General features: G+C 40.5%; 1 protein-coding gene across 1 annotated transcript; it reads left to right on the forward strand.

Annotated features, from left to right (window-relative positions):
• Window positions 1–247: 247 nt before the first annotated feature.
• On the forward strand, window positions 248–10,683 carry SLC35A5 (solute carrier family 35 member A5). The gene is made up of 8 exons (XM_027897753.1): window positions 248–361; window positions 473–634; window positions 1,121–1,273; window positions 2,038–2,136; window positions 3,122–3,258; window positions 6,390–6,457; window positions 7,752–8,547; window positions 10,327–10,683. Exons 3-8 carry the CDS (start codon window positions 1,144–1,146, stop codon window positions 10,393–10,395), a joined length of 1,299 nt encoding a protein of 432 aa, XP_027753554.1. The 5' UTR covers window positions 248–361; window positions 473–634; window positions 1,121–1,143; the 3' UTR covers window positions 10,396–10,683.
• The last annotated feature ends 1,149 nt before the right edge of the window (window positions 10,684–11,832 follow it).

Below are 11,832 nucleotides of genomic sequence, written 5' to 3' on the forward strand. Positions count from 1 at the left end.
CCCCGCGCGGGCGCGGCCCCGCCGCTCCCGCCTGCAGTCCGCGGCAGCGACGTGGCGGGCGGCAGAGCCGGGCGGGTGGTGCTCTCTCGGCGGAGAGGTGGGTGCGTGTCCCCCAGCGGGGCCGGCGCTCCGGTTCCCCGCGCTCCCGCTGGACTGGCACAGACCGCCACCGGAGCCCAGCCCGCAGCCAGCCCGGAGGGATTCTCCCCCTCCTTCTCTCCCGGGCGGTTTTTCAGGCCCCGGGGCCCGTTAACGGGCCAGGCGAGTAACGGCGGCGCTGGAGGCGGCGGACGCGGCTCGGGTGCTGCTCCAGCCGTCCCTGTGCCTCCCCCGCCTCAGTGAACGCCGGGTCATCCCTCAGGTGCTGCTGTGGCTCCGCTCTGGTAGCGCTTCTCCTTGCTGGGGTTAGGAGCAAGAACACTTAAAAAAATATTTAAGAAAAATAAACGTGTGATTTATTTAATTCTCTTAGCTGATCGGTACTCCGTAGATGCAGCCTTCTGGGAAACCAGCCTTTTTCTGCCATCCTCAAGAGTCCCCGCGTGTATACATTGTTTACACCCCTTTGGCGGTCCTCGTAGCATATCCTCTGCTTATCACTCTCAACAACTACCTGAAGGAAGCTTGCAACCAGGTGAGGGTCTGCCTCTTCTCCTGGACAACTAGTGACAAGAGGACATAGTCTTAAGCTGCACCAGAGGAAGTTTAGGTTGGGCATTGGGAAGAAGTTCTTCACAGAAGGGGTGATTGGGCATTGGAATGGACTGCACAGGGAGGTGGTGGACTCACTGTCCCTGGAGGTGTTTCAGGAAAGACTAGAAGTGGCACCTAGTGCCATGGTCTGGTTGACAAGGTGGTGTTCAATCACTGGTTAGACTTGATGTTCTCAGAGGTCTTTTCCAGCCTGATTGATTCTTTCATTGTGATTCTGTGATTCCCCCCCTTTTTTTTTTTTTTTTTTTTCAAATAAGTAAACAGTAACTGTAGAACAAGATCATGGCTTGCGATGTGAACATCTTTATATAAATTAACACAAAGCAGTAAAATACACTTGTTTCACCTGGGTTAAACAGTTTCTGGAAGTACTATTTATAGTGTGTTTTCATCTTGCCATCCAAAGGGCGTTGACAGTGAGACAGCAGGATGAAGTTCGAGTGCCGTAGTCGATTTGTGTGTTGCACCAAGGCAGTCAACCAGACCTTTCTGCTGGGAGGAGTGTTTATTGTCTTGGGCTCAAGTAGAATCCTCCTGATGAAGTATTCTGCCAATGAAGGTACTGTTGGGCAAACATGGTGCACCTCAAATAAGAAAGAGTTGATGTTTTGGGCTAAAACAGATACACAAAAAACCTACTTCTCCACCTCAGAGTTCTTTGAGTAAACATCCTATTATATGTATAGGGACACATGTTTCTGCACTGGAAAGTCTCTGTGTAGTCACTGCTCTAACATAAAGTGATAATTTGGGTTGTAAGGTGTATGAGCTACCCTTAAAAGATGAGGCAGTGAATTATTTTAGAGCTGATTTTTCAAAGACTAAAGTGTTGTGTAAGCACTATTGATGGTACATCTTGACTGAAATATTTTTACTGCAACAGGCTTAGGAGAAAAGTGGTATCACAGTGGGTTTGCTAAAACTGACTAGTGTTGCTAGTCCTGGAAAAAGGTTATGTCATCCCGGAAGCCATTTTTTTTCTGAGGGTAAAAACTACCATATTGCTCTTTGGGGAAAACATTCCCGCTTTTAATTTAATTTTTTTTAAAGAGCAATGTTCTTGTTCTTGAGTCCTTACAAAAAAGTTCTGCTGTAAACTGGGACCAAATGAGGAAAGATTTCAACCCAAAAAGGAGGCTATTCAGGAGGTTGTATATCATAAAATTTGGAATATTTATAATGAAAGTGCTGATATAGCCTTTTGCATTTATGGAAAATGACCAAAATTCTGATTGGGGTGATTAAAATAGGTTCTTGCTGTGATCATGAATGCAAGAGTCAGAATCTGATTATGTACTCTCTCTGATTTGCCTAATCCCACAGATAACAAATATGATTACCTTCCTACAACAGTGAACATGTGTTCTGAAGTAGTAAAACTGGTCCTGTGTGTAGTGTTGGCACTATGGAAGAGGAAAAAACGTAAGTACCTATGTTTAAAATAACTAAAATGTGTTGACTCGCTAAACTTTGCTGTCCTTCAAATACATTTGTTTTGTTTGGGGCTTTTTTTTATGATAGATGACACTTCCCATTACCCATTACAGGTTTTGCATTGCAAGTGATTTTTCGTTTTTTCTTTCTCGAGTTTTCCGTCCTAGTGTAAAAACTATGAGAGATTAACCTCATAGCATTTCAGAGTGGTAGAGAACAGATATTTAAACTGGAAGAGGGTGTCACGCAGTGAAAGCTCATGTTAAATTGAACTGTTGTTTTTGTCCATGTTTATTCCTTCCAGATGTTTGAGTTTTACTGAACTCAATGTGTTGATGCTTCAGGAGAGGATTAGATAATGTTTTATAGTCTTAAATGTGTCTTAACAAAGGACTTTTGTCATCAGCTCTAAGGTTCTAAGTCTTCCTCCTAAAGTTTATGTCCTGAATACCTACATAAATGTCGTTCTTTGTGCTTTGTCCTTTCTTTCCTCTTTCTTCCTAGTGAGTTCTGATTTAATTGGTATTTCTGACATTACAGGCTGACCTTTGGGTGTTCCATGAAGGGACCCACTGTCTGTGCCATTGTTTCAGTTCTAGATTCGATCGATAATCAACAGAAAAATGATAGCCAGTAATGATGCCGTTATTGTGTGTGGACTCTGGGGTGCTTTTTGGCTCAGCGAAGAATGGTTGATATTTGAATTTTTGTTCCCATTGGTAGGGGTAACAGGTTCTGTGATGTTTTCTCTGCTGAGGCCAGGAAGTGAACATCTGTAGGCAGAAGATTGCTGCTCTAGCTGTGTGTTCTGCCCTGGAGCTGCCCTCCATGTTGCCACAGGGCTATGATACCTTGTTTTTTTTCCTGTTCAGTGATTTCCTGAATAGAGAACAGTAGTACCCATACTGTTACAAGGGAAGGAGCTTTTGATAATAATAAAGATGTCTTTATTATTGATTTCTTCTCCTTTCAGAAAAGGGTTGTATGGATCATCCCTTTGAATGTCTTTCCTGGAAGAATTTTTGTAATTTGATGAAATGGTCAATTCCTGCTTTTCTTTACTTTTTGGACAACTTGATTGTCTTCTATGTGCTGTCCTACCTCCAACCAGTAAGTATACATATACTGAATAAAGGAACTTCCAGTGTCTTTGTGGTAGGTAATACTGCTCTTAGACTATCTACTGTTGTAACACCGCCAAGGCAAGATTTACTGGTGAAAGAATAATCTGTTACCTGACCACCCAGACTTTCCCATTCTCTTGCCCAATGCTCAGTGTTGTACAGCTTTTAGAAAAGAAGAGTCTTTGTATTTTCTCCATCTGAAGTGATTTAGAAATTTAAAGGCTGAATTGCTTAAGTACTGGGCAGGTTTTTTACTTTCCCTCTTTTGGTTTCTTCAACTCTATGTTTTTCTTTCAGTCCATTTGTTCATCTTGCTATTATTTGAGCTGCACTTTTCTGTGGGGATTTTACCAATTTATGTACATGACATAAAAGGAGTACATAAAATGTAATTACATGAAATGTAATCTCGCAAAGGGAATAAGTGTAACAGGAACTGAGGGGGGTAGGAAGAAAACGGACTTCATTTTTGTATTTGTTAGGTAAGGCACAAAATTTAATTCGTACTTTCTTTTAGCTACATCCATCCTTTTGGATGAATCTGCACATGCTTAGGACGTTGTACAGTTTTTGTGCTTTCTTTTAGATTTTTTACTATGATACCTTTTGATTCAGAATCTACATCTGAAGTAAGATGGAAACAGATGGTTTTTGCTTGCTATAAAATACTATGGCTGCCCCTGTTGGTCATTAAAAATAAATGGTTTTCTGCCTTCTCTTTCAGAATTTCTCTTTAAAATATTATTCTTTTAGGTATGCATTTCTGTTGGGGACAAGCTAGTCCAGAGTCTAGAATAGGACCCAGCTGAGAAAATCTAGTTAAAATCGGGAGTTTGATATCTTAAAGTAACATGCCCAGATGCTTGGTTCTGCGGTTTGTTGTCTGGGTTTTTTTATGGGTGGATTTTTTTTTTGTCATTGGTGGTGTTTTTTTTTTTTTTCGGTTGGCTGGGTTTGGGGTTTTTAGGAAGGAAATTCAGCTCTAATATTTGTGAAAACAAAGCCTGATATATAGGAGGTTGCATAAATACAGTTAGTTCCTTAAGCAATTTGATTTGACTCAGTTAAGGTAATCTTTTGTAATATGCTCAGCTTTTATTTTACATACACACACCACCAGATATATCCTGTCTCTCTCCCCTTAGAACATTTGCTATAAGATTCCTCTTTTTAGAACTTTTAGCATCTTTAGCTGGATATATTCTATGACGGTTAGCTGAAATTGTAACATTATTATGATAGACAAGTATTAAAAAAATAACTAAACACCTGTAAGATAGAATATCTTGGCAGTGTACAAGACTATGACTGTGAAAAGATGGAGGCAAGATCCTTAAAGGAATGTGGCTGTATCTGACGGAACTTGGTTTCATGTGACTTTAAAAACAAAGTAGGTTTGGGACTAAGTAGTACCTGGGTGAGTAGTTGCTTGCAGTATAGAGTTGCTTTGGTGAGATTTTTTTGCTTGAGGCTCAGTTATAATCATGGATATTTTAGTGGCTAAATTTCCGAGTGATAAGACTTAACTTTTAAAGACTTTGTTTGTGACATGCAAATTAGTGGCCTAGGGATCTTTGTATTCCTTTTAATCTAGGACAGAGGTCCCTTGAGGCTTCAGAGAACAAAACAACTCAAAATTAGTTCTTTTTAACTAACCTTCTTAAGATTTTGATCGTATTATGTTACCAGATGTTGGATGGGGTGCTTTGACTGTAAAGCAAAACCAGAGTATGCATGTACATTTTGCATCAGAATCCTTTTTCCTGAATGGTTCCTGCCAGATTTGCTTGTTTATTCAATATTTTTCTCTTTCCACAGTCTTCACTTAACATGAATATTTATTGAGTTTTAATTTTGCAAGGTGGAAAATTAAGATGTGTTTTCTTAGGCAGATGTCTTGTGTCAGTCACTCCTCAGCTTACTTGAGACCCTGTGTTGTGCTGTTTCATGAGAATTATTATTCAGCAGATTGTTGGAATAGAGGGGAATGAAGATAATGGGAAAAGGGTCTGTGCTTTTCCTCTGGTAAATAAGAAAGGCTCTGCTCTTGCAAAATTGACAATGTGGAAATGCAGATGAGAAAACTCAAGACAAAATCTGTGCTTTGTACTCCTGAGTCCATATATGCTTTTGTGTAAAACTGTCAAAAAATAGTGAGTTCACTATAAGGCTGAATTGGAGGAAAGACTTGAGATATTTGCATCTTTTGTACGTGCACTGATTACACAGGGCAGGCCTCAATAACACACAGTCTGCAAAACAACTCAACGTCCTAAAAGAAGAGTTTTTGTCCTGCTGGTCCTGGTAGATTCTGGCCTTTAATGGTAATTGCAGTGCCTAAAAGAGCTGTCTTGGTCCACTGTCCCAGTATTGAGAGTCTAATACAAAGACAAAACAGACAAGCCTTGCCACAAGAAGTTTGCAGCTTGGGATCATGGCCATGGATTAAGGCACTGACATTATTATACAGTTATTGCCAAATTAGACAGAAGCTTTAGAATTGTCTTCAGTTGTACTTTGAAACAGCTGATTTTTTTATTACAGTTACAGTCTTGAAAATTCATGCCAAGCACCACCTCTACCTTTCATAAATTATGCAGCAAATGCACTTGACATGCAAGAAGTTTTATTTTCTGCAAGTGCCTTGTCCAAGTCTGGGTTTGCCTGAGCACTGCAAATAGCACTGTAGCCAGAAGCAGCCTCACCTTCTTATTCTTTGCTTATTTTCGTTTTGGAGTAACTTCCTCCTTTGTGCCGACGCAGCTGGTTTTGCAGCTGACTGGTCAGCCTGGCTGGGGAACTGATCTGATAGAAAACTAAACTGTTTTCTATAAAATAAGTTTTCTGTTGTGTTGGTTTCCTCACGTTGTGTTGGTTTCAGTACAGCTTTCCCCTCTACAGTGGAACTTAGGCCGTGTGGTTTGCTTGAGATTTTGAAATGGGACTTGAATGTCCTTTCACAAGTGTGTTATTCTACCACTTGGGTGAGGAAGAAAATTCAGTACCAGTGCTTTTCCCTCTGTCACCTTGCAGAGAGGTGAAGACTTGAAGTCTGTAGGTTTTTGGTGTCTACACTGTGTCTGGAGTATAACTTTATTCCCCTTTTTCTCTTTCAAGGCAATGGCTGTACTCTTCTCAAATTTTGTCATTATAACAACAGCTCTTCTCTTCAGGATAGTACTGAAGTAAGTAATACTTACTAAAATAAATGAAATTTTTTATCTTCCTAGCCTTGATGAAGTTATGTTTTATCTCTTTGATGGGAACAGTAATTCTCTTATCTCGTGGCTACACCAGCTTGGAGAGATGGTTTTGTTTTCTACATCTGAAGGTATAGGAAATAATATCTTATTAGGACTCCCTTCCTATCTCTACGCATTTGTTCAACTCTAATAGAAAACAATTGAAATCGTGATTATATAGTCATTGAATGGTCAGAATTAAGTTTGTGTACTTTCATTTATACATTAAATCTTTTATTTCATGATTACCAGTACTTCTTACCAGTCTGTTGCAATGTAGATGTGATCTAGCAAGAGGGGATGAGATCTGTAAGAGTGAAAGACAGAGGTGTCTTTGGGTTCAGTCCTGATGTGTTTCTGGTCAACTCCATAGTATATTTTGAAAAGCAATTGTACGTCCCTTCTTCATTATTCATGTGACAAAAGCCAAACTCTGTCCTGTGTGTTCTACTTTGCCTGATTTGTGCTTTTTATGATGTGATTTAGATTCAGAAAAGACTGACAGGGAAGTGGATATTAACTTTACACTCTATAATTTGCTTGTGTTGAATGTGGCTCAAAGATGTCTTTCCTGCAGGTGTTAATATACCAAAGCAATGTCTGATAGTCTGATTTGAAATGCTCTTTCTCGGTTTAGTTTTGTGTCTCTTGTGATGTCACAGTCCACCTAATCTTCCAAATTTTTGATTTTCACCAAGATAAACAGGCTTTGCTTGAGTGAAAAAACGGTATAAATAATTCTAAAAGTCTTATAAATTACATTTGTAGATTTGTAAGAGTTACCATCCAAAAATGCTAGAGAAGGGCACAAAATCATGGAGTAAAAGTGAAGTGTAATGAAAGTTTACCAAAGAAATGATGAAATTATTTGAATGTATGTGATTTTATTCATCAGACCAGTGTTCTCATGGAGACAACAGTTGCTTTTAAGTTGTTAGGCAATCAGTATCTAGAAATAATGAGATCTTGAAAGCGTTTGCTTTTTCTTATCTTTTCAGAATACCCCATTTTGTACTTCTTTGATTACCAGGCTGGGCCCTCTTTGCCATAGAAAAACTTGTTGCATTTTGACATTTTACTTTAATTCTGAAAAGCTTTTGGAAAGACTTTCATTTGTGCCTCTCTGTCTCGTTATCTGTGTGGCATGATGTCTTTATGTGATTTGTAGACCTGGTTCTTCTGTCATTTAATTTATGCCACTGTGTTTCTGAATTTGATGGCTCTTTTTGTCCACTAGGCGAAGACTCTCTTGGGTACAATGGGCATCTCTGGTGATTTTATTCCTGTCCATTGTTGCCCTGACTCGAGGAACTGGAGGCCATCAGCAAAGCTTGGCTGCTCATGGATTTCATCACAGTATGTTTTTTAGTCCGTCTAACCACTGCCTTCTCTATGCTGGACCCGAGGAAACATGCATGGAAAAAGGCAACTGCGTAGCACCAAGTTTCCTTCACAGCTTTGAGTGGAATGTCACCAATACCATGGCAGGAGCACTGAAACCTCTCCGCCTCAGCCTGGGCCATCTGCTTATTCTAGTGCAGTGCTTTGTTTCTGCCATGGCCAACATCTACAATGAAAAGATGTTGAAAGATGTGGATCAGCTTGGTGAAAGTATCTTCACACAGAACAGCAAACTCTACGCCTTTGGGGTGCTGTTCAATGGGCTTATGCTGGTGCTGCAGACGAAGGACCGGAGGCAGATAGGGAACTGTGGCTTCTTTTATGGGCACAACATCTTCTCCGTGGCTCTTATCTTTGTCACAGCTTTCCTGGGGCTGTCTGTAGCCTTCATCTTGAAGTTCCGAGACAACATGTTCCATGTTATGACTGCTCAGATCAACACTGTCATCATCACCACAGTGTCTTTCATCATCTTTGACTTCAGGCCTTCTCTAGAGTTCTTTTTGGAAGCTCCTGTAGTGCTTCTCTCCATATTCATCTATAATGCCAGTAAAGGAAGAGGCTTGGAATATACCAATCTGCGGGAAAGGGGAAAACTCGTCAAAGGAGATGGATGGGAGAGGTCAAGTGGGGTAAGGCTTTTCAGTACTTGTCTTCCGTGATTTTCTCTTTTGTTTCACCTCCATTTATGCTACGGAATGTTTGGAAGACTCATCTTGAATGTAACCAGACTCATTCCTCAACACCAAAGCTCCTCAGTATTTCTTAAAATCTTGGGTATTGCTTTCCATATGCTACTTTTTGAAATTATGAAGCCAGTGTAAGCCTCACTTTCCTGCTGCGACTTTAGGCAGTCCTGTGAGCAACTTCAGCTTTGTACAAGTCCTTTCTTGAAAGCTTTGTAAACAAGATAGTTTACTTGCGTGGGGCATTCAGAAATTGGAATTGATGCCTGGGAAATAATTGTATTTAAGTAGAACTTTTAAATGTCTATAGCTTAGCTCATATCATGAAGAAGTCAGTATAAATGATGTTAAAATTCTTTCTACCTTAACAGTCAAAGATAGCCGAAGACAAAAAGGTAATATTCAAAATACTGAGTTTTGACAAGTTGGTTTTTTTTCTTGCTAGATATTTCTTCCAGGCCTGCTAGTGGTTTTTGTTCTAATTTGAGTAGTGATGCAGTTAACTAGAACATGTCAGGGAGGGCTTGCTCTTAGATCCGTCCGTCAGCTGAGCTGAGCAGTGACCTGAGGGGTACGGGGTAGTGTCTTGTGCTTTCACTGTGCCTGTACGGATGGGCTGTGGATTCATGCCGAAACCAGCAGAGAGCACTGTCCCCACTAAAGTCTAAGAAACACTAAAACGGGAAGAGATGTTTTTCGGAAATTCCACGTGGTGTCTTTTTAGGTTGTTGTCTAATGAGCAATAAATAACACAAAGTCGTATATTTTTGGTATGCCAGGTGTCATCTATTTTAGCACATACAACTTAACACCTGTGGTAAAAACAAATAGCACTGTGTGAACAGGCTAAGCCAACTGTATCTTGTGTTGCATCAAAAGCAGAGGGACCAGCAGGTTGAGGGAGGTGATTTTGGCCCTCTGCTCTTGTGAGACCCCCACCTGTGGTACTGTATCCAGCTCTGGAGACTTAGATCTGCTGGAGCAAGTCCGGGGTGGGCCACAAAGAGGATCAAAGGGCTGGAGCACCTCTCCCTTGAAAACAGGCTGAGAGAGTTGGGGCTGTTCAACTAGGAGAAGAGAAGGCTCCAGGGAGATCTTATAGCAGCTTCCAGTATCTAAGAGGGGCTGACAAGAAAACTGGGCAGGGACTTTTTACAAGGGCATGTAGGGGTAGGACAAGGCCGCATGGCTTTAAACTGAGAGAGTGTTTATTTATTTAGATGAGGAAGCAGTTCTCACTGTGGAGGTGTGGATGAACTTGTGGAGAACCTCTTGTGGAGGTGGTGAGGCACTGGAATAGGTTGCCCAGAGGAGTTGTGGATGCCACCTCCCTTGCAATGTTCAAGACTAGGCTGGATGGGGCTTTGAGCAACCTGGATTAGTGGGAGTTGTTCCTACCCATGGCAGGGGGGTTGAAAATAAATGATCTTGAAGGTTCCTTCCAACCCAAACCATTTTGTAATTCTATGGAAGAATGGGCTATAAGCTGTTCTAGGCAGCAAGTCGCTAAAAAGTGTTAAAGATGCAGGGAATGTTTTTATGAGCATGTATATCCTAAATCTTACAACACGCTGGTGATAGATTTAAATTACAGGGTCTTGATTTTATTATAAATGATGCCTTCAAAATAAATCTTGCTCTTTTTTTTTCTTTTCCTTCTGTTTTTTGGTAGTAATAACAAGATGACTTGCTCACATTGTTCTCTTTTGCTTCTGGTTCCTGTAGGATGGAGAAGAATTTGAGAGGTTGAACAAGCCAGGCAGTGACATCGATACAGATGAAGATTCCCTCTAGCATGAGGCTGGCTCAGAGAATAGTGAGAGAGAGTTAATCTTTTATTAACAGGGTCGTTTCTCCCCACTGGCAGACTAAACGAGACTGTTTTGGGGCTGGATCTCAAATGTGGTTGCGGACAATATTCAAGCTGTATATATGGAGAGTTGTATTCCTCTGTGCCTGTCTCCCAGTGTCTGGGAAAGTGAGAATCTGGAATGCCTTTGTAGCAGCTGGTGAATTTTACATGCAGCTTATGTGGCCTAACTTTGAAAGAGCTCGAATAAAACAAAAATGCGTTGAACAGTATGAATGCGTCATAGGGTCTTTTTTTTGTGTGTGTTTACAAAGGCTTTGTGTAGAGGCTTAGTTTGCACTGGGGCCACTATCTGAAAACAAATATGCAGCTACAGCAATGCCCTTCAACATCTGGAGCACTGAGCAAGAGGGTGCAGGTGGTACTATCATCTGATGTTGCTCCACTCTCCAGTCAGACTGATAAGGTCTTGGATTTGTTTTGCAGAGAGAGAAAACATTCTGTGGAGTGCCAGGCATAGTGATCTTGGAATTGCCGTTGAGGCATCTGCTGGACTGTATTTTGAGTGAGATGAAAAATTAGTGAGGTTCCAAATTATTCAGAGAATTTTGAAACTGGGAAGGGAACAGGGATGCTGATAAGGGATTCTTGGTATGTTCCTAAAGCCGCTTCTCTCATAGCAGGAGAAAACATGTTGGCTTATAATTTCCTCCCTTCAAAAATGTGTCTTTCATAGTTGAAAGATACTGTCAGAAAAATTCTTAAGAAGATAAGCAATGAGTTCAGTGTCAGAACCTCATACCACAGTGTATAGTAAGCAGTTAGTGATGCATTTCTCTGGCCTGAAGACAGTCCTGCCTTTGTTCCCCTTGGCCATTCTGTCCAGGCTTAGTATATAAAGCTTATTTATGTGTACTGTATTGATGGCTTATTGCTGTATTAATTAACATAGCTCCTGTCATTGATCCATCAAGAGGGGCAACGTGTTTCCATATGTGACCAAAGACTGTCAAGTCATAAACTATGAATCTAAAATTATTATAATTTTTCTGCATTAACTTTTGTCTAGTATATTAAGAATAACTGTACGAAATGAATTTACTGTCATGGCTGAAAAATCTTTTGCATCTAATTTCGTTGTGCATGTATAGTAGGCCATTTCAACACAAGAAACCCTAGCTGTTTGAATCTGTACTGAATAGGAAGGCATATTTCAGTGTAAATTCCAGAAGTGTAGTTCTAATTGGTTTATGATGACGTATTTTGAGAAATGAAACTTGGAGAAGAATGCTCAAACTGTTAAAGACTTAGTGTCATTACATACAGCTTTGCAATATATACCTGCCTGAGTTCATTGTCTTATTTCACTCATAAGCAGGTATTTCCAAGAAGAGTGAAAGTACTGTTAGCTTTAGACTGCT

Source organism: Empidonax traillii, unplaced genomic scaffold (assembly GCF_003031625.1).
Source record: "Empidonax traillii isolate 1590-97213 ecotype Southwest subspecies unplaced genomic scaffold, ASM303162v1 scaffold558:size415862, whole genome shotgun sequence".
Lineage (NCBI taxonomy): Eukaryota > Metazoa > Chordata > Aves > Passeriformes > Tyrannidae > Empidonax > Empidonax traillii.